General features: G+C 37.9%; 2 protein-coding genes across 13 annotated transcripts in view; both read right to left on the bottom strand.

The window, feature by feature from the left end:
* Positions 1 to 23,393, bottom strand: part of pals2b (protein associated with LIN7 2, MAGUK p55 family member b) — a 349,623-nt gene that overhangs the window by 266,311 nt on the left and 59,919 nt on the right. The window lies entirely within an intron of this gene.
* rftn1a (raftlin, lipid raft linker 1a) overlaps positions 1 to 23,393 on the bottom strand; it is a 96,370-nt gene that overhangs the window by 34,137 nt on the left and 38,840 nt on the right. For all 12 annotated transcript variants that reach the window (XR_012395027.1, XR_012395028.1, XR_012395026.1 and 9 more), the window contains exon 3: positions 9,802 to 9,985. Coding sequence is in view for 9 of the 12 variants with exons in the window: in XM_073931652.1 (XP_073787753.1) it covers positions 9,802 to 9,985 (184 nt within the window). In the remaining 3 variants the exon portion in view is untranslated. The remainder of the gene's footprint in view (positions 1 to 9,801; positions 9,986 to 23,393) is intronic.

Below are 23,393 nucleotides of genomic sequence, written 5' to 3' on the forward strand. Positions count from 1 at the left end.
CAAAGGGAATATCAAGAGCAGTCTCCCACTTTACGTGCTTTTCCTGCAAAACACAGACCCAGACTGACTGGAACTGAAGTGACTACAACTCAAAGACCCAGTGAGCAGTTGTACAGCAGACCCCGTCCTGGCTATTGTTTTCATTGTGGTGGCGATGGACATATAGCTGTTAATTGTGAGAATGAGCCAAACCCTCGCAAAGTTGAAGAGAAAGGGCGAGAGTTAAGAGAGCGTCAGGCCAAATGGGACCTCCAGAACTCTCCCAACTTGCAGCATTTAAACTGAAATCAGTCTCTATCACAGGGCGGACAGAGACTAGAAGAGAAATATGCCCTAAGAAGAAAGAACATCTGTTTCACCATCATACTTACAAGTCTCCATGTTATCGATTACCTACTGGCTTAGTAGGAACAAGATGCACAACCAAAATCCAAATTGAAGGGAGAGAAGTGAATTGCCTCCTGGACACAGGGTCGCAGGTGACAACTATCCCTAAGTCTTACTATGACCAGTACTTACAGCAGCACCCCATAAAATCGTTGCAGCATCTTCTAGAAGTTGAAGGAGCTAATGGACAGGCCATACCCTATCTGGGTTATGTTGAACTTAACTTGAAATTTCCCCAAGATTTCCTTGGAGTAGAAGCAGAAGTCCCAACTTTAGTTCTAATTGTTCCTGACCTGACGACCATACCACAAATTCTAATTGGAACTAATTCACTTGATGTGCTATACACCAACTGCACACAAGGAAACAAACGTATTCTCAAGTCACATTGTCATGGCTATCAAAGTGTGATAAATATACTGGAGAAGAGAAGACAGCAAGCTTCTGGTGCAGCGGTGGGACCTGTAAAACTGAAAGGGAACCAGCAAGAGGTTGTACCGGCAGGAAGCACCGTAGTTCTAGAAGGTCTAGTCCAAGTGAAAGGGCCCCTTTTCGAAAAGTGGGTGTCAGTGGAGCCAGCCACAACTCCCTTTTTACCTGGTGGCATTTTAGTGGCAAGCTGCCTGCACAGTCTTCCCTCGAGGCAACGCATTGTGCAGTTACCAGTAGTACTGAGGAATGACTCTCACACCGACATAGTGATTCCCCCAAAGGCTGTGATAGCTGAGGCCCATGCTGTTCAACGAGTGGAGAAAGAGTTTTCCAAAGTCGATGCTGACAGTGAAGAGGCTGATTCAATTCTGCCGAAGGTTCCAGTTGATTTTGGAGATTCTCCTCTACCACCTGAGTGGAAAGAAAGAATAACATCAATGTTAAACTCCATGCCAAATGTGTTCGCATTACATGACCTGGACTATGGTCATACTGATCAAGTAAAGCACAGAATAAAGCTTAGCGATGAGACGCCATTTAAGCACAGAGCTAGGCCAATACACCCTCAAGATGTGGATGCTGTCAGAAAGCATTTACAAGAGCTTCTTGAAGCTGGAGTTATCAGAGAGTCGGAGTCCCCATTCTCATCTCCAATAGTCGTAGTGCGCAAGAAAAACAACTCTGTGCGATTATGTATTGACTTCAGGAAGTTAAACTCCCAGACGATTAAGGATGCATACGCTCTTCCTAACTTAGAAGAAGCCTTTTCAGTCTTGACCGGCTCAAAATGGTTCTCAGTCCTTGACTTGAAGTCAGGCTATTATCAAATTGAAATGGAGGAGTCTGATAAGCAGAAGACCGCTTTTGTGTGCCCATTAGGCTTCTGGGAATTTAACAGAATGCCGCAAGGAATTACAAATGCACCTAGCACGTTTCAACGATTAATGGAGCGATGTATGGGAGACCTGAACCGCAAAGAAGTCCTTGTATTTATCGACGATCTGATAGTCTTCTCAAGTACTCTGGAGGAGCATAAGACACGGCTGAGGCAAGTGCTCAAAAGGCTAAGGGAATTCGGATTGAAGCTTTCGCCAGAGAAATGTAAATTCTGCCAAACGTCTGTCAAGTATTTAGGCCACATAGTATCCCAACACGGAGTTGAAACTGACCCAGCCAAAGTCGAAGCCCTTAAAACCTGGCCGACACCAAAGAATCTTAAGGAGCTCAGATCTTTCCTCGGTTTCTCTGGTTATTATCGGAGGTTTGTGCAAGATTTTTCGAAAATTGTGAAACCCCTCAATGATCTAACTGCTGGGTACCCTCCACTCCAAAAAGAGAATCGAAAGAAAATGGTGGAATCGAAAAAGCAGTACTTCAATCCGAGGGAACCATTTGGAGGACGATGGACTCAAGAATGTCAGCATGCATTTAATACTGTGATAGCAAAACTAACATCTGCTCCAGTATTAGGATTTGCCAACCCCAAACTCCCTTATGTGTTGCATACAGACGCTAGCACCACTGGCCTAGGCGCAGCACTATACCAAGACCAAGACGGGCAGATGAGAGTCATCGCCTTTGCAAGTAGAGGACTTACCCGCAGTGAGTCAAAGTATCCTGCCCATAAGTTAGAATTTCTGGCATTGAAATGGGCTGTGACCACAAAGTTCAATGACTACCTCTATGGAGCTGAGTTTACGGTGATAACTGACAGCAACCCACTGACTTACCTTTTAACCTCTGCAAAATTAGACGCCACTAGCTACAGATGGTTGTCAAGCTTGTCAACCTTCACTTTCAAGATACGTTACCGAGCTGGGAGTAGAAACCAGGATGCGGACGGACTCTCTAGGCGACCACAGACAGAAATTCCAGATGACTTGGAAACACAGAAAGAGAGAGAAAGAATCAGACAGTTCACACACCAGCACCTAACAAACGAACAATCAATGCTTGTTTCAGAGGAGGAAGTGAGAGCTATTTGTGAGCGTCATCAAATTGTTCAATCTGGTGATGATCCTGATCATTTACAACCCTCAGTGACCTTAGTGGAATCCATAACTGTCAATGTGGATGCCTTACCTCAAGCATTTCAACAGGATGATGCTTACCAGATCACAGAGATTCCTCAACTGTCTGAAGAGAACCTGAGAAAGAGACAGAGAGAAGATCCAGAAATTGGAATTGTTGTCAAGCAAATTAAGTCTAAAGAAAAGCCCTGCTTCAAGACCATTCTACCTGAATTAATTCCATGGTTCAGAGAATGGAGTCGTCTGGAGTTGAGAAATGGTGTACTCTTTAGGAGAAAACAAGAACACGGAGACTCGTCTTACCAACTAGCACTGCCGGCGGATCTTCGTGATATGGTCTTGACAGAACTCCATGATAAAATGGGTCACATGGGTGTTGAGCGAACTCTTGACCTCGTTCGATCAAGATTCTTTTGGCCCAAGATGTCTGCAGCTGTAGAAAAGAAGATCAAAACTTGTGAACGCTGTGTCAGACGGAAAAGTCTACCTGAGAAAGCTGCTCCGTTGGTGAACATCAGAACCAACAGACCCCTTGAGCTCGTTTGTATGGACTTCCTGTCGTTAGAGCCGGACCAAAGCAACACCAAGGATATATTGGTGATGACTGACCACTTCACCAAATATGCCATTGCTGTACCAACACGAAACCAGAAAGCCCAAACTGTAGCCAAGTGTTTATGGGATAATTTTCTAGTGCACTATGGATTCCCCGAAAAACTCCATAGCGATCAGGGTGCAGATTTTGATTCTCGTACAATTAAAGAGCTGTGCAAAGTGGCTGGGATATCCAAAACTAGAACCACCCCATATCATCCAAGAGGCAATCCAGTTGAGCGCTTCAACCGAACACTTCTACAGATGCTGGGAACCTTGAACAATAAGGAAAAGTCAAGATGGAAGGATTATGTCAAACCTCTAGTGCATGCATACAACTGCACAAAGAGTGATGTGACAGGATTTACTCCATATGAACTAATGTTTGGGAGACAACCACGACTACCAATTGACCTTGCATTTGGGTTACCTGTGGATGGACAGACAGAATCCCACTCCAAGTATGTCCAAGGCCTTAAGAGCAGACTAGAAGAGAGCTACAAAGTTGCAACGGAAAATGCCAACAAAGTAGCGGGACGAAACAAAAAGAGATATGACAAACATGTTGTTAACTCTACTATTGAGGTCGGTGATCGTGTGTTGGTGAAGAATGTCCGTCTGAAAGGCAAACACAAACTTGCAGATAAGTGGGAAACAGAGGTTTATGTGGTGACCAAGAAAGCAGGTGACCTACCAGTTTACACAGTTAAACCCGAACGAAAGGATGGACCTCTGAGAACTTTGCACAGGGACCTGTTGTTGCCTTGTGGATTCCTATCAGCAAGTGCACCAGACACACCTGTTGAAAGAAAAGTGATGCAGAAACCAAGAACCAGAGCTCAATGTGCTGAGGAGTCTGAGAACTTGAGTGAACATTCCGAGTCAGAATATGATCCAGTAGACTATTATGATCCTGAGAGGTTCACAATTGACACCAGAATTTTGCCTACATCTGGACTTGAACCATCTTCCAGTAGTAAACATACAGTTAACTTACCTGTTGCTGAACCTGGGATGAAAAACGGTGAAGAATGTCTTGTATCGATAACACTCGTTGATAAGGAAAACTTACCTGATGTGGAACCTTGCCGCCCAGCGGAAACTGATCGTCGTGTATTAGAACTCCCACTAGAGAGCAACCTGCCAGAACTGTCAGAAATCCAAGTCCTTGACGAGAACATCGTTGATGAATCTGAAAAAGAAATGGCTCAGATTGCAGATCAGGAGAAACCAGACAATTGTGTTGGATCATCTGAAAGCTCAGACAGGAAAGATGAAAGAGGTATTAATCTCACTCAAAGAGAAATTGGCATTTCCAGAGAGTTTCAGGAGACCCAAAGGGGAGGAACTGAAACTGAAAGTCTCAGACGATCAAGAAGACAAGGCGAACCCCCAAACAGACTAAATTACCCACAGCTGGGTAATCCTTTCTGTTCAGTTATTCAGTCCCTGTTCTCCAGTCTCAGTACTGCAATTACTAACTCTTTGGAGGATTCAAATCTCTCAAGAAGATACTCTCCCGTTGAAAACATCTGAATTCAAGCATGCAGAGGGACCTGCATATATTCAGGAGGGGAGAATGTAACCCAGATCAATAAATCTAGCTTACATGACTGCTTAATTTATTTATCTAATGATTTTTACAATAATACTTAAGAAGAAATAGAAATTTAAAGATTGATTGCTATGCAAGTAAAAAGATAGAAAGAAAAATAATAAAACTCCCGAGAGACTTTTAACTTGAAGTCAGAAGTTACCCGGAAGTTAGCTCCGCCCCTGTTGAGTGTGCGCACAGCCAGACAGAGAGCGAGAGAACGCGATTGAACTTGAACGAGAGAGCGCGAGCTTAATAGATGTACACGGCTTAATAATCCAGCGATTATTAACAAATAACTTCATATTTATTTGATACTGTGAGAAACTAACAGTAAGGCTTGACAGTTTGAGACCTAGAAACTGACAAAAGTGAGAGGAGACCTGACGAATCTATTAGACTTTAACATCTATTCCCTCAGAGAGCTGCTATTCCTTTTTTTTCCTTCTTTCATTATCATCTACATTTCTTCTTGGTAAGTTCTGATTCTTTACAAGATATGTATATTATTATTTTGAGTTCATATACTGTGAATTGTGATTATAAACATTCAGAACATAAGTTATTTAAAAGTTTAAAAGCTTTAACTCTGTGAAATGTGAAGCAATGAGTGTGAAATGTGTGTATATAATTATTTAGAGGTTTGTGATGTGTTCTAGTTGAAAAGTTTTATTGTTGAAAATGATTATCCAGTGAAATGTGTATTAGATGGATGCTAGCTTTGCTAACTATGTACATAGACCACAATGTATTACATGAGCACATGGTGACTTAGCATATATGTTTTGTGTCTGTGTGTGTGTGTTAATAATTTAGACACACAATTCATATTAGGTTTAAGAAGATGATTTATTCGGACAAATGAAAATAATGCTTTATTCGGCTTTGTTGTTTCAAGGCCGGGTTTTTTGGTTTGTTTTTTTTTTTTTTTTTCCTCTTTGAAGATTGAAGAGGCGTGATTGAGAACTGTCCATCCTGAGCATTCTGTCCGGTTTGGACTGGCGAGCCACACCATCAAATTGTGACTGGTGAAACACAAAGGGATCAGTCATCAAATCTGGTAGGATCGAACCATTTGATTTATATATTTTTTTGACTTTTGCTTCCTGGATTTTTGTGGATTACACATATATTTTTTCCCAATTTTTTGGATTTAAATTTTCATCATTGAGGAACATTGCTATATATTTTTTTCTACTTTTTTTTCGTGAACTGAACTGAACATTAAGAGCCCAGACTTTTGGTATCTGAGCCCTAACGGAACACTGGACTTTGATGTTTGAATTGAACTGTTTCTTATTGAATTTTTGAGGTTTGAATTGAACTGTTTCTTATAGAATTTTCTGAACTGTGCATTTAACTTTTGATATCTTCTTTATTTTGTGGTCTTACTATTCAAATGACTTGCTGAAATTATATTTTCTTATTTCTGCACTTACTGCTAATTTTAAGTATCTGAGTGAGTTTATTATTACAGACAAATTATCAAAATTTCAGTGACTGGTTTATTCTCTTCTAAATTGTGTTATAGAGAAAGTATACTTATACTTATTCTACTTACCTTTTTTTTTGCTCTTGAGTCGAATCCTTTTTCTTCTGATTGCTGGTCCAGGCGATTTCAAAGTGCTAACCTAGTAGCAAATCGAGTACCACTAAGTACGCACTACATTTCTTCTGAAGTTAAAAACTGAACAATATAGGCAAGCTTTTTTGGCAATGATGTGAACAGTGTTTGATTTAACATTTAGCGGAGTAAGCGGACATTTGCGCTGAACACGCAGTGAATGGAACACATCGAAATTCAGGCACCTTCTCCAAAAATACTTGATTGATCTCGGCTGGCGGATCAACATTTACCATGTCATGATCGCTCTCATTGCTGCCATTATTTGTAACTTTAGGTGGGGTTTGCAAACCTGTATACTTTTCAGCCGCTTGCATTTCTCGAGGTCACAAAAGCTCCCTGTCATCTGACGGCGGAAAGCCTTGAGTGATTGACAGCTAATATAAACCAATATAGTGGCAAGCAAGAGCGATTCAGCACGTTTTTAGAAAAAAATCTAAACAGGTCGCACTACAACTAGTATATGCACTCGCACAAATACTCCCAAATATATTATAAGGTCGCATAAATTAAAATTGAGGCGCATATGCGACCATAATGGTCGCAATTTCGACACCTGTATTTATTGCAGAAAAATAAAATATCGCAATATCAGATTTTTCCAATATTCCAATTTACCTAACCACTAATGTAGTAATTAAGTCAAAATATTAAACTATCACATTCAGTACACCTCCTTAAAATCTGTGAATGACATGTTAAAGGGAACAGAATTAGTAAGAATATGAAACAACATGTTAGATTGCCCAATAAGGTTTTCCCTATAGAAAACCCTTACAAAGTAAATTCATAATCAGGCTTTAATGATGGTGTGTCCATAATGTGCCTGTATATTGTACGCATCATTAATAAACTGCATGAGCTGAATTGTATCTTTTAATATCACTACCATTATTAGACCATGCTTTATAGTGGGAAAGTGAAGCAGGAGCTGGAAATGATTGCAAGTGACCAAAAGTTTTTTTTTTTTACTTTTCAGAAGGGATATAAATATGCATGGCTTGAAACAAATGGAAACTTGGCAGGGCAGTGTATTATGATATTATGAATATGATGTATTGTGTGGTTTATAATTTGCATGATGCTGCAACAACATTATGTGCTTACATAAAGATGTATAAAATACATCAATTACAAAGCATTTTACTGCCATTTCTGAACAGTGCATACTGAACTTGAGACCTTATACAGTCACACAAAGTAATAAAATACAAATTTGTTGATTTCATGAAGAATACGATAGAAAATACATAAAATATAGTTTACAAGTTTGGAGTCATTTCAATAGACCCTTTTAGACAAAGATGCCTCTCAAGGCTTCTCACAAAGACTGCATTTATTTTTTAGAAAATACGGTGAAAACAATTGTAAATTGCCCCCCCCCCCCCATTTTCCATCATAACACAAATTTTATTAATTAAAGTCATCTTTTTATTCATGAAACAAATATAGGTGTACTTATTAATAATACATTGATATATTTTCACTACTAAGGACAAGACCATAACTGATAATTAATTCATTTTCTTTTTGGCTTAGTCCCTTTATTAATCAGGGGTCGCCACAGCAGAATGAACCGCTAACTTATTCAGCATATGTTTCTCACAGCGGATGCCCTCCTATCTGCAACCCAACACCGGGAAACACCCATACACTCTTACATTGACACACATACATACACTATAGCCAATTTAGCTTATTTAATTCACTTATAGCACATGTCTTCGGACTGTGGGGGAACAAGCCCATAATATTAAATTCAAGAATTTGCACTTGGATATTGCTTGATATTAATAGCAGGTTTGGCATGTGGTCCTAGAAGAAAATCTTGAGCTTGGAGACAATTGTGCCAAGGGCTCCCGCCTGGTCAATAAGCATGTTAGGGGGGTATGAGATCAGGTAGTTTTCGAGAGCTCCTCCTGATAAAGGAGGAAAGGGCAAGATGGGGTGTAAGGGGGTAGTTTTAGCCAGGCTACTTAAGTGAGTTTATATTAATCTGATTGGCTAACTAATGATTATATATGAGAGACCAGCTGCGATCAATCATATCACATGCTCCTCTCGAAATGAGTTTGTGAAACTTCACTTAAAAGCAAAATGACAGAAAATGTAATCATATTAATCATATTAATCACTTAGTGCTACACTAATAGTATAATAATTGAACTTGTTATTTATTATTATATTTTGTATATCGTTTTTTTTTTATTCAGTGGTAACTAGGTTTTAGTTCATTAAAATATAGATTTTAATCAATATATTAATCAAATGCAGTCTTTAACCACACTTTAATGACATGGTACAATAAACAGAATAACCCAATGAGATAATGAAAAGATCTACATTGTATTTTGAAAAAGATTGCACTCTAGCTTATTTCTGATAGGAGGGATTGAGTGTACTACATTTGCACCCTGTTAGTTACATTACCCCCTGACTATACAGGTTGATAGAGGTTCATAGAGGTTGTCAGGTAAACAACTGAATTGTTCTTCATTACCACACTTATGAATTATACTGCACTGAAAAGATGTTATCACAAGCTAAGATCGTTTAGTTGTACTTTCTTGCAATAATTATTTAGTAAATATACAGCATGTTAAAATGTCACCAATGTTACCGTTTGAAACATAAAGGGGCTTTAAGGTCTTAAAATGTATAAAACTTAAATAGTTTAAGTTTTATAAAGTCTTAAAAAGGCCCTAAGAGTTAGTGAATTTCATATACCATGATGTATGTCAAACAGGTATTAGTAAAATTTAGTTTGATGGTGATTTGATATGTTTGAGTGTTGCGTCCTTGGTCACCTCAGCATCATAGTTGAATACCAAAAACATTGAGTTAATCCGTTTTTAGCCATATCAAAAGTTGTCATGTGCATGGGTAGACTTTGTCATTAACACTTCTCTTTTCAAAAATCATTCTAATATGCCAATCTCATGAAAGAAAACATCATTCTAATATGGCGAATCTCATGAAAGAAAACTTCAGCACCGAGGTCTAAAAATAAAATAGTGTTTACTTGAATTAGAAACCTTTTGTAACGTTATGGATGTTGACTCTGCCCATTTTTACAATCTGTCTTGAATGTTAAATGATGTTTGCTGTATGCTGACGAATGCTGAGTGTGTGTAGTTTACCTGTGTGTTTGTCTGATGAGCACTGCTCGGTGTAGCTGCTTCTGTAGGTTAGCATTAGCAGGGCCGCAGGAGTGAACAAAAGGATGGACAGCAGCCAGAACGAATCCCTTCTGATACAAATCACACACCTGCACCGGGAGCTCTCTGACTGATGACAGACACAGCACAGAGGACACGGCCACTTCTGAAGAAACAGACACACAAATAAAACATTTACCTTTTCTTTCAACTGTCAACATTTGGCCAGATAACCACTAATGTTAAAAAAAATAAAAAATAATAATCACTCTAAATCCTGAACTTATTATTGTGACATACAATATCTATTATAATGGATAAAATATTAATAATAACAATTAAACTAAATAATACAAAAGCATTTATAATGATTATATGACTGTGTTTGATAAGGATGCATTAAATTGACCACAAACTGCTATGACATAACTCCAAAAATTATTTTGCTGCTTGTTTAAACTACTTATGAGCTTAAACAACATAATTCTAGAGTGTTTTGTGAGGACAGCTTAATTGTTTTATGCTCAATCCACTTCAATTTGTTAAGTTAAATTAATTGATTCAGGTTGGGACAACCTGAATGAATTGTGTGGAAACCTGTATTTTTACAGTGTAATATAACACAATTATTTAAATTATTATATCAATCAAGTATATAAGATTTACCAATTTCAATTATAAGAAACATAATTGCACGACAAATAAATGTTGTTTATTTTATAGAATGTTGAGCAGCACAATGGTTTCAACATTGATAATAAAATAAAACTTTTATTGAGCACCATATAATCATATTAGAGTGATATCTAAAAGACCATGTGATACGGAAGACTGTAAATGTAATGATGTGGAAACTTCAGCTTTGCCATCACATTAATAAATTGTATATTAAACATTTTATATTATAGATGCTGTCTTTAAGTTTTGCCTTCTTGTGAAATGTGCAATTCTAGTGATTTACAATCACAGCATCGGTGTGGATACTGTGATTTAAAATTTTATGTCTTAAAATTTTGGCGCAAATTTGAATTTTCACTGGAGAATGTCATCCGAACATCTACCAATTAGCTTGCATCACATCACAACTATTATTGTTATATATTTAGTACTGAAATTGCTAGTCTTGACACATCAGAATTTTGTAAATTAGTTTATTTAGTGTATAAGCTATATGTTTAGATTTCAATATCCATACAGTCTAATCTCTAATAACCTTCAAATTTTATAGAATGAAATTTCTCAAAGTGCAAATTAAAGTTCCTTTCTAAGTCTTTTACAATCTGCCATTGATTCCCATTATTACTGTAATAAGTAAGAGATAACAGATCCAGCCAGTTGTTATCACAGAATAAAACCCATCATCAGCAGTCAGACACGAAGCAGATAATTCACATTAAAGGCCTGGTATATTTGAAACAAAGTTCTTCTTCATATTTTGTTTGAGGGCTTAAAGAAGTTTAAAAAGGCTAAGTGACCGTATGCTGTTTTAAACTCCATGACACCCCTGCACTGCAGTAGGAAGGGCTGTAAATGTTTCAATGACTTGCGTTTACCCCAAAACACTCTGGACAAGAAGCACCACAACATCTTTAAATTGTTTTCTATTTGCCCAAGGAAACCCCTGGTGTGTGCAGAATCATAGAAAAGATGAGGTGCAAAATGGTGGTGACCCCCTCTGTGTCTTCAAAATCTCTCTGTGAGGGATCAGACAGGTGCAGATACATCTGAACCAGAAAGTGTCTAGTGTATTCATGTTGCTAACTTGGTGCTGTTGCTTTGAATGTTGTTCTCCTGTCAGACCTCTGAGGATAAGAGATACCAATTTAACACTTGGCAAAGAATGTGAAGTTCTTAATTATTATATATAATTAGTAATGATTGTGTAATTGCCATCAATAAGTGGTAGCTCAAACATGTAAAAGTTTGCTTTGGTGAGTTGTTTCAAATTGCTGACACAAACTCAAAATTAACTTAATCTTTTGGCTGGATTTATTACATAACTTTAGTTTGTTGTTTAATTTGGTGTGAAGTACACTGGGACCATTTTTGTTAAAAGGAGAAATCAATTTTCTCTGCACCGTTTTTTAATTAGTAATCGCTTTTGGGAAGTAGTAAACAAAGTGGGTTTTCTCCGGGTGCTCTGGTTTCCCACATAGTCCAAAGACATGCACTATAGGTGAATTGAATAACATAGTGTATGTGTGTGAATGTGAGTGTGTAAGACTGTGTATGGGTGTTTCACAGTGCTGGGTTGCAGCTGGAAGGGCATCCGTTTGTAAAACATATGTTGGATAAGTTGGTGGTTCATTTCGCTGTGGTGACCTCTAATGAATAAAGGGACTAAGCCAAAGAAAAATAATGAATGAATAAATGGTTGTTATAATGGGATTAACAGAAACTCAAGGCTTCTGTTAGTACCTAGAACAGCAAAGTCAAGTAAAGGAGGTTGAGCCTTCTCATTTATGGCGCCTAAACTCTGGATTGGCCTTCCTGATAACGTCTGAGGCTCAGACATACTTTCGCAGTTCAACACTAGATTAAAGACCTATACTTTTAGTAAAGCATACACTCTGTGCATCATTTAATAGTATGATGCATGAATGTGCTCCATGCAGGTTTCTGCATCTCGTTTATATACATTATGAACAGCAGCTACACTAATAATTCTCTTTATTCTCTGTTTCCACCTGGGACTATATTCATCCCGAGGCCCCCAGAGACTATGCAGGGCCACTGATGCGATCCAAGACCTACAACGAGATGATTCCAAGGTTTCCATAATCCTGGACAAGGCCGTATCTTGAGCAGCTGCTGTGATGGTCATAGAGGAATGGAGAGCATGAGACTGATTCCTGTGACGCTCCAGGGACAGACGAGTCTTTGCTGACGTCCAGCCTTCTCTGGCCCCCGGCACCTAGACTGCAGCACTGAACAGGACGTTTGGCCATAGGAGAAATGGTCGTGGCCAACTGAGCCTGGTTTCTCTCAAGGATTTTTACCCTTCACTTTCGCCAATTGGTGAAGTTTTTTCCTTGCTGCTGTCGCCACTGGCTTGCATGGTTTGGGATCTGTAGAACTGCGCATCGATGGATTTGCTCTTCAGTGTTTGGACTCTTAAGAACAAATATTAATCCACACTGAACAACTAAAATTAACTGAATTTAAACACTGAAAACTGAACTGACACCGTTTCAAATTACTATAATCTTCTATGAGAAGCTGCTTTGACACAATCTAAATTGTAAAAAAGCACTATATAAATAAAGGTAAATTGAATTAAAAATGAATTGAACATCCATTGGAATGCTGTGATTGACCAATCAGAATTAAGAACTGCAGAGAGCTGTGTAATAAAAGGCTATAAATGATCCACCACCTTCAGCTATGCATGCAAAATAGCTAGGATAAAGCTAAAGGGCGTCACACACCGGATGCGCACAAGACAGTTGAAAGTATCATACACCAGACGCGCACATTTGCATGATATTAAAAATTCAACTAATCAGATGGCGCACTGTGGTGTGGTGTGTATACCTGATAGAAACCTATGTTTAGATTTCTGAAATGCATGGCGCTATGCGGTGCGTCGACGAGTGACGCTTCTGGTGTGTGACCCCCTTGAATCCTACTTGTAACTTAAATTATTAAACATTATTACAAGCATACGATTGTGAATCAGTTAAGGTAAGGGGATCGTTTTGAATACTGGCTGGTTATATACCTTGTAAAAAATTTATTTAGGGTAATTTCTAATTCCAAGGGGCTGCAAAACATATTTATATATTAAATATATTACAATATAGAAGTTATGTTAAATTGCTATTTCAATGCATTACTATTTTTTCTGCATGATGAATGTGTTAAAATGTTGAAAATTATTGTAAATTCAAAAAGATTTGAGTAATATTAAAAACTTACTAATGATTATTATTAAAACATAAAACATAATAATAACTGGTAGAAAATGGTATTATCGGTTTTTGGCTGAAAGAGAAAAATGGATGAAAATATGAGCCAAAAAAGGCTATCCTGTGCCACAGATATTAGGAAAAATGACAATTAGCTTCCATATATGTCAATGCACAAAATTTACTATGCATTACAGCTTGAACTTACCATGCATTAAAATGTGCATTTACAGTGTGCTTTTTCATACCTAAAATAATATTAATATTATATTCTAATGATTTAATATGTTAGTTTCATAAACTACTAAATCCACCCCATTACACTCAAAAACATAAGCTAGAAAATGGGTGTGTGGGTTAAAAAAACAAAAATGAAAAGATGGGTGTAAACTTAAATCTCTGCCAAACAGCTTACTTGCCAAATAGCCACTTTCTGACATGATCGCTGACACCCAAACTAAAATGCTGTACAAACTGATTGAAAGTATTTTGGTGAAATGATTTTACAAGCAAATTGTTTCTGGAATCAGTAATTAAAGTTAATTTGCAGCGCTCATTATTCGCAACACTATTAAGGGCAGCAGTAAGCTGTAATCTGGGCTCTGCTTGACTGCAATCATCTTTCTGAGGTGTGAGAAGCTTGTTTAAACAAAACTGTGATGGTCTGAACACGCTTCCACTCTGAGGGGGGTTTATTAGTGTTTCCACAGAATAAGTATCTGCACAATTCATAGCTAGATGATGAATTGAGAGGTGAATTGAGCCCATTTATGCTATTTTTGTAGCTGCAGGTCATGTTTCAAAATACATTTAAAAAATGTATAATTACATGTTTGTAGGTTTGTGTTGCGTTATATTTAAACAGGCACATCCTTTAAATTATAAAACAAACTGTAATAATAAAAAAATGTCATTGTTATGTTTAATATATGCTTAATATTTTAAAGAAATAAATATGAAACTTTAATACAGAATGTTGACATCATTGATGATGCACAGAATTCAGATGGAGGGCAGGAAGTGATTTTTCTACATAGGATTTTTCACTATCAGAGCATCAAAATGTTTTATGTTGTTTGTAATTCTTTTAATCGGCCAAAATAAGAAATGCTGAACAGCTTTAATAGCACTTCAAAAGTTTTTCTTTATAAAGAGGGAAAGTAAAAAAGGCAGCATGTAATAAACATTTATTCAATGCATCTATGTGTACAAACTTTTTTTGAACACAATAATTTGTTTAACAGCACCAATAAAGATTATACAGGCCTAGCTATGTGTATACATAAGTTTTTGTGTTATCTAAAAATCAAATGCAACCACCACACTTCCACATCCAGCAAAATATAACGTACCGTGCATGTAGTCGCTGTAATGAAATATGTCTTGATTTGCAATAATCCATGTCTTGCAAAACAAAACTGACAAAACTGGCATTTTGGTGAAATAAACAACCATAACATTAAAGGGGCGGTCCACAACGATATCATACTTTAAACTTTAGTTGGTGTGTAATTTAGCTGTGTGAACAAACAACATCTCTGAATGTAAGACGCTCAAAGTTCAATGAAAAGGGAGACATTGGCTTTTACAGAGTTAGCTTAGCAAAGCCTACAATGAACACATTTTGGGGACTACAAAAAATACTTTCAGCCCTTGTGAGATCACAAAGGTACTTTTACCGTGCACACACACTGCGCAGCTAAGGGCCATGGCCAGAGGCGCTGTAATGTTATAGAAGATAGAGCTAAAATGCGACCAAACGCTGCTGTTTCCACAGAGCTATGTCGGTTTCTGTATTTGGGCGTCCAAAGGACACGACACAAAGAGAGAAGTGCTTACAGTTCAATTTTAATTATGTTCCAGAGAATTCAAAAATATATAGCTAGCATAATTTGACAAAACAGCTCCAGAATCTCTTCCAGTTCAGTGGTGGATTCGGTTAATATCTCCCCAAAGCAGAAGCTGTGAACTACAACCTGTAAGTGTTTTTATTTGTTAAAACTGACCATGACAGGTACAGTGTCCAGTGTTAACGGTATGCTGTAGCAACGATGTAAACAATGGGAAATGCTGTTTTGCAACGCAAATGATTTAGCTACAAATTCATATTTAGCATTCAAACTGCTGTAAGCACACACACACACACACACACACACACACACACACACACACACACTTCACCGGCGTGTCTCTGTATGTGTGTGTGTGACTTTAAATTGATTCTCTCTAGGCAGCTTTTCCATGCGTTTTACATCTCGGATAATAAAGTTGCAAAAGATATGTGGATGATTCATATTACTTACACCTGCATATTCTGGCTATATGTCAAAGATGCTGTTTAACGCGTTGAGTTAAAAAAAATTCAGGAAAGCTCACCTAACTCGTGTAGCAGCAGAAAAATAAATTAAGGCTCACACAGGGGGTATCCCACATTTTGTGCTTTATTCTTCTATCAACAGTGTCACGATATATTACAGAAAATAACTTAATCCGAGCATCAGAGAAAAAGAAAAAGAATGTACCCCGCACATGCGCTTGTCACAGACTGTTCACACATTCACACACACACATAGACACACAAAGACGATGTCTCTTACAGAAACAGCACCCAATTTTCACTCGTTACAAACACTTGTCAGATTTTATTTTAGAGAGCAGACAGGAGGTTGACTGACTGTTTACACAGCAGAAAAGCGCGTGCTTGTACGGGCGTGACATGAAGCCGATCCGCAAATCGCAGCACATTATGACGATGACCAATCAGAGTCACTTGAGGGCGGGCCTTTCAGAGGAACTAGGAAATATGTCAGTCGTTTTCATGTTAGCTGAGTAGCTGTTTATAATCACACATTGCTTTGCATCTTATTAACACAAACAAGCCTCAAAATTACATTCTGGACCACCCCTTTAACATCTATATGCCCAGCAGGGGTGAACAAAAGAGAAATGCAACCCTTGCAACAAAACTAGACGGTTATTATTGTGGAGCACTTTTTCCCCTTACAAAACTAAATAAATAATAATGCAGACTATGCATCCACGCTTTTGTATGCTTTCATCTGTTATTTTGTGATGTCTGTAAAAAATCTGCATAGGGGAAAAACTATAGTAATTTATAATAAACGTTATTGAACCACATAGTACAGTGTATAACGCGTACAACTCTTTGTTAATTAATACTGTAGCATTGTAAACTGACAAACTGTAATAAATACTGTAACGTTAGTGTACACTGTGGTGTATTGTGATGGTGTATAATTAAGCCTCTCTGAAGCATTTGAATAATTTGTTTATTTCTACAGTTGTGTTGTACCACAGCAACAATATAATTACTACGACAGTTCATTTCAAGTAATTATCTTTAGTATGCTTTCAAACACTATAGTATTTACTATAGTATTTTTTAATGTAAGCTTATACAGTATACCACCTCGATGACAGGCAAATATATTTTACTTCAGTAGAAAACTTGGCCCACTTCATTGTGTATAAGGATCATGCCCAGCATATGTTGTTATTTTCTATTGATGTCTTGTATAAATCGCAAAAATATGGAATTTCTCGCATTCAGCTTATTACTTCCTGCCCTCAATCTAAATTTTGCTTTTCATCAAAACCAAATGACTGAAAACAGCTTAATTTGTATGTATGCCAACTATTACAGTATATGTTTTACTTAGCACATGCCCTTCCAGCCACAACCCAGCTCTGGGATACACCCATACACACTCATTCACAATGGCCAATAGTCTTTTGAATTCATCTACAGTGCATGTCTTTGGACTGCGTGGGAAACTAGAGCACCCGGAGGAAACCCACGCCATAATAGGGAGAACATGCAAACTCCACACAGAAATGCCAACTGACCCAGCGGGGACTTGAAACAGTGACCTTCTTAATGTGAGGCGACAGTGCTAACCATTAAGCCACTGTGCCACTCAATGAAATACATTACATTTTAAACCATATAGAATGTAAATATTTATTAAATGTTTTTTTTGTTTTTCGTTTTCATGTGTAAAACCTTCTGCTACATGCAAAAAAGTCACTCTCTCACATATGACAATTGAAAAATCTAATTGAAGATAGAACCTCAACAGAATATCTTTAATCTTTATACAGTTAAATCTATCAACAAAGTCATAGTCAAAGTCATATATTATACAAAGTCATCCTTCCCAAGCCTGACCCCCTGTATCTCTCATACACCCGTAAAACTTCCCTAAATAACACAATCTGCTAGCAATCATCAGGTAGTGCTGAAACTGCGGAAGTGTCTTAGACTTTATGATGTCTATTAACTTCACTCCAGTCCAGAGCATGAACTATATTAACCAGCACATCACGCACAAGCCTGCGGCAAAGGACACTCAGTGCTGTAGCTCTGCATGAGAGAATGAGAAAATGCATTTGTTTGTGTAAGACCAACACACACAGACGATTTCACTTCACCTGAAAGACCAAATAAACGATAATCTGTCCCTTTGTTTACTATGGGGAAATTCCACCTGAATTTACTCAGTCTGGGGTTAAAGATTTGGGTAAATAGTCATTCTCTCCTCCTCACAGTCTTCTAAACTAATATCCCTCAGTCTAAGTCAATGTACAAGAGCTTAAAACGAGAAGCAGAGACTCAGTTAAAAAGCACCTGCAGAGAAATATGTTTTTGTGCTTAAATATCAAGTATGACAGCAGCCACACTTGTCTAAAGGCTTTTGACGCTTTGTGACTGTCTGAAGTACCTACAAAGTAACGGATTTAAATGTACTATGTTGGTTTGTATGCAAGTTGTTAGAGTAAAAATTATTATTAGCACTATAATTTGAACAAATCTTTTCTAAAGCCCAGTGCACATTTTGGATTTTAACCAGGGTTGAGGTGAATTTGGGCCCCCTAAGATGTTTTGACATGCCCTGACTTTTGTGCTTATTTCAGCTACTAATTACATAGTATTGGCCAATGTGTATATTTTGTAGTCAGCAAAAACTGTGCTACAATAATATATGAGAAATTTGGATGTACATGCTTGCATTTTTTAGAAAAAAATATATTATGCGTAGTTATTAGGTTTTGGAGAAAAAAAATGTAGCTGTACTAATGTCCAAAAAACCACACTGAATAAGCCTGAATAAGCCTTTTGAGTAACCAGTCTTGTGGGCTAGGATATTTACTTTTCAATTATGTGAAAATTATTATGTTCTTTCATTCAAAGAAAACGGTACAATGATTTACATTTTGTAAAGTCTGTTTTGGGTCAGCATGGGTCATGCGTGGGAGTGTTATTAGTCATTAATAATTCACACCTGGAGAAACAAAAGACACTCCCCTACTGGCTAATGTTCACCCATCAAGAGCATTGTAAAGCAATGTCCAGCTGTAAAAGCTAGTCCAAACTAAATGCTTGTTGTATTACTTGCTGTATTATGACAATGTAAACATCATGGGACTATTGTTATTTTCTATTTTACCAATGATCTTCCTTTGTTTTTAAAGCATGCAAGGGCAGTTTTGTATGCAGATGATACAACATTATATTTACCAGCAGCATTGATAGAAAAACTATCTGCTGATTTAGATGAGGAGTTACAATTAGTGGTAAAGTGGGTACAGAATAAGAAGATGGTTTTAAATTTGACAAAATAAGAAAGTATTGTGTTTGGATCAAACTTTCAATTTAAATGTAAACCACAGTTAAATTTGTCTGTAATGAGTGCCTATTACACAGGTAGAGAAAATTAGACTTCTTGGAGTTCTTCTTGATAGTAGGTTAAAGTGGTCAAAACAGATAGATAAAATGGTAATAGTTACGGGAAAAGGTTTATCAATTATGAAGAGATGTGTATAATTTTTACCACAGTACTGTATCTTTTAATTTGTTCAGGCAATTGTTCTTTTTTATCTAGATTATTGTCTAGTGGTATGGTCGAGTGCATCAAGTAAAGACTTAATTAAGTTAAGACTTAAAACTAAATTACAGTTAGTCCAGAATAAAGCTGTACGACTAATTTTACACTGCAATAGAGGAGTTAATAATATGAAAATGCATAAAATCTTAGGTTGGTATTAGTGAAGAATAGAGTAATTGTTTCTCTGCTGTGTTTCATAAGAAATATTTCTGTGTCAAGAGTTCCAAGTGTATTGTACTGTCTGTATAGTAATGCTAGTCATCATTTTAACACAAGACATGCATTAAAAGGAAACTTTTTGCTTACCATTTCAAAAACTAATGCAAAGCCACGAACTGTAATGTATAGAGGAATGAAAACATGGAATAAATTGCCATCAGACATTACATGCTTTGTAACAGGTAAAATGAGGTTTAAAAAATTGTTTAAGAAAAATGTAATGGAACAATTTTAAGTGGATTGTTAATCTGGATGTGATGTATGAATTTTGTATTTTAATGTTTTTTTCTTTGTTGTTATGTATTAATGTAACTTTGTGTTGTGTTCGATGGGCCCAAGGAAGATTTTATTAGTGGCTAATGGGAATCCGGATAAATAAATGAATATGGGCAATGTATGTGCACTTGTAACATCCAGCATACTCAAAAAATATAAACTGGAAATGGTATAAAACTTGTTTGCAAAACTGTTGTAGTAAAAACTTTCTTGTTCATTAATCCAGCATTTAATAATAATTTTTGAATGACTCTTAGACAGTGACGCAGTGGGTAGCACGTTCCCCTTGCAGCAAGAAGGTCACTGGTTCCAGCCTCGACTGGGTCAGGTGGCATTTCTGTGTGGGGTTTGCAGGTTCTCCCTGTGTTCGCGTGGGTTTCCTCATTACGTGAGACATTACGTTTCTTTTTTATTTTTTTTATTTTGGAGATAATACACAATATGAATACAACAGAAAGACATAAAACTTAACAAATTTCGTGTCATATCTCGATAAATTAGCCTAAGCTATATTGAAATAATTTAAAGAATTAAAAATATTGTATCTAATACAATATTCAATAAAACATTAAATAAATAAACCAATATAAAACAAACAAAAGCTAGCTTTAACAATGTAGGTATATTCAATACACAAATTAAACCGTTTTAAGCCATGTATAACTTTCATTTTACAATGGCCTCACTGAAAAAAAAAAAGATTTGAGATATTTTCTAAATACAATAAACAAAAGAGGAGGTTTGAAATATTATTTATAAAGTATTTGGATACGATGATATAAGTCAAATCGTGCAAACAGAGCATTTTTGGATGAGTGAAAGCAGAAACTAGGCAACCTTTTTTTCTATCCTCCAGTCCTGCAGCGCCTCTTTATGAACGCATCAGGAAAAACTGCAAATACAAAATGTGATCTGTGTCCTCAAACAAGTGTTTATGTTTTTATCTGACATGCTTAAAGTTTAAAATGAAATTTTATATACATGAAGAGCTTTAGTAAATAGCTGCTAAGTGCAATAAAATATAGGCTATTTTGTTACTTGATCTTCTGTGGGGCGAGGCAGTGGCGCAGTAGGTAGTGCTGTCGCCTCACAGCAAGAGGGTCGCTGGTTCGAACCTCGGCTCAGTTGGCGTTTCTGTGTGGAGTTTGCATGTTCTCCCTGCCTTCGCGTGGGTTTCCTCCTGGTGCTCCAGTTTCCCCCACAGTCCAAAGACACGCAGTACAGGTGAATTGGGTAGGCTAAATTGTTCGTAGTGTATGAGTGATTGTGTGAATGTGTGTGTGGATGTTTCCCAGAGATGGGTTGCGGCTGGAAGGGCATCCGCTGTGTAAAAACTTGCTGGATAAGTTGGCGGTTTATTCCGCTGTGACGACCCCAGATTAATAAAGGGACTAAGGCGACAAGAAAATAAGTATGAGATCTTATGTGCTGAAATAGTTAACAATTTCCTTGTGTTAAGAATCACAGAAATATATGCACATCCTTAAATAAAGGGGAATCAATCACCTATTAAGTGTCATATAGCCTATAAGGAAAAATATATATGTTTCAGGTCTCTCCAGAGCATTTGGGCTGAATGTTTGACAGCGTCTATCTAAATGAGGATGTTATAATATACATTTTCTAACGAGTTATAAACGGAGAATTTCTGTGGTGTTATGTTATGGATGGTGCAACTCCCTGCGCTGGTGAGACCACTCGATGCACGATGCCAACAGTGGGTAAATGAATATGAAATATAAAATGAATATGATTAATGAGAACACACAGGCATGTGCGTATAAACATATAATGTAATGCTGTACAGTAACGTGTCATTTGTTTGTTTCGGTTGTCTTCATTTTAATAGTTTTGCGATGATGTGATGGTGTGCTTTATCTGCCTGATTCCCGCTGAAGTGGGCGGGTTGTGTGACGTTTGATTCAGGGGACATTCGGGGGGTGGGGTATGCATGACACGCTGCGAGCTACTACCCCGACAGTGCAAACGCGACATGTGTTCGGCCTCACTGCGATTAAAGCTCTGGCTCGCACTGGCCCGACAGAGGAAATGCGGCTATTGAGTTGGCAGTGTCAGCTTGTGCAGCTGATGCTCGGTGCAATCAAATTGACAATAAAAGCCCAGCGTGTGCTAAGCTGAGCATCCATTTTTAGCTGAAGAGACTTTCACCTCGACAGCTAAGGGGCAATCATTATGGCGAAGAAACATAGCATTTCTGTTCCCCCCTCGGGGAACGAGGTTTACCTTGCTAACTGGAGCGTTCCCCTTCGGGAGGGGAACTTCAATCCTATGTGGAAAAACTTCCACTATGGGGAAATGTATGGAAAAAGCCATAATGATTAAACCTTACCTTCGCCTCCGATGAGAGGTTATGTCAGGCAAAAGAGAGCGTGAGCACACTTGCATCACCAGAGGCGCAGTCTTCCAACATGTTTCCTGGTCCTTACTTATCCCACTTTAACAGAAGATTTACGGATTTAGATATAATTCTTGGGAGTTGTAAATGTATCTAGATAATTCTAGGAATTTAAATACGACAGTAAGTTGGGAAAGCACGCAGTCCCAATAGGGAGGACGCTGCGGAGGCAACCTAGTACCCAAGTGGGGAGACCTGGTGACGGAAGAGCATATGGACTAGCCCTGATAAGGGGGAGTACGCATATGAATATAAGATGGTTAGCAGTGAGGGAAGAAACGGGTCTGCCTGTCCCCAGGGGGGACTGCACCGTGGCTGTATAAGCATATGGGATCGCCAGCGAGAATTGCACAAAACAGGCACCTATACCCAGAACGCGGGCGGACCAAAAGGCAGACCTACAATGTAATGGGCCAGCGCCTGACTCCTTCATTGAGTCAAAAGCTGTGGGCCTTGGCGGAATCTTTGCAGGGTTTGCCAAGCAGGGAACTTAAGTGCACGTATCTCTGTGTTAAGAAGAATGTCGCAGCAAGAATGTTACAACACCTTCACTGAGTTGTTTCCTCAATCACCAAGGTTTACCTACTACCCCTGAGGAAACCGGCTCTTAAAGATACTAAGTCAAATGTGGTTTGAGTAGATCTCCTTGCATGCTCGTGAGAAATAGGGCAAGATCTCAAGAGAACATGAGAGGGGTGGGGTGGATTAATTTGCCTACCACCTCTAAGGAACCAGATAATGAGGTTATGCCTTCCCATGGTGCTGCCAGCCACTGCATTATGGTGAGCAGACATGGCAGCCACATAAACCTTGAGTGTGCTACCTAGCTTCTCCAGAAGGAAAGAAAGC

Source organism: Danio rerio, chromosome 19 (assembly GCF_049306965.1).
Source record: "Danio rerio strain Tuebingen ecotype United States chromosome 19, GRCz12tu, whole genome shotgun sequence".
Classification (NCBI taxonomy): Eukaryota; Metazoa; Chordata; class Actinopteri; order Cypriniformes; family Danionidae; genus Danio; species Danio rerio.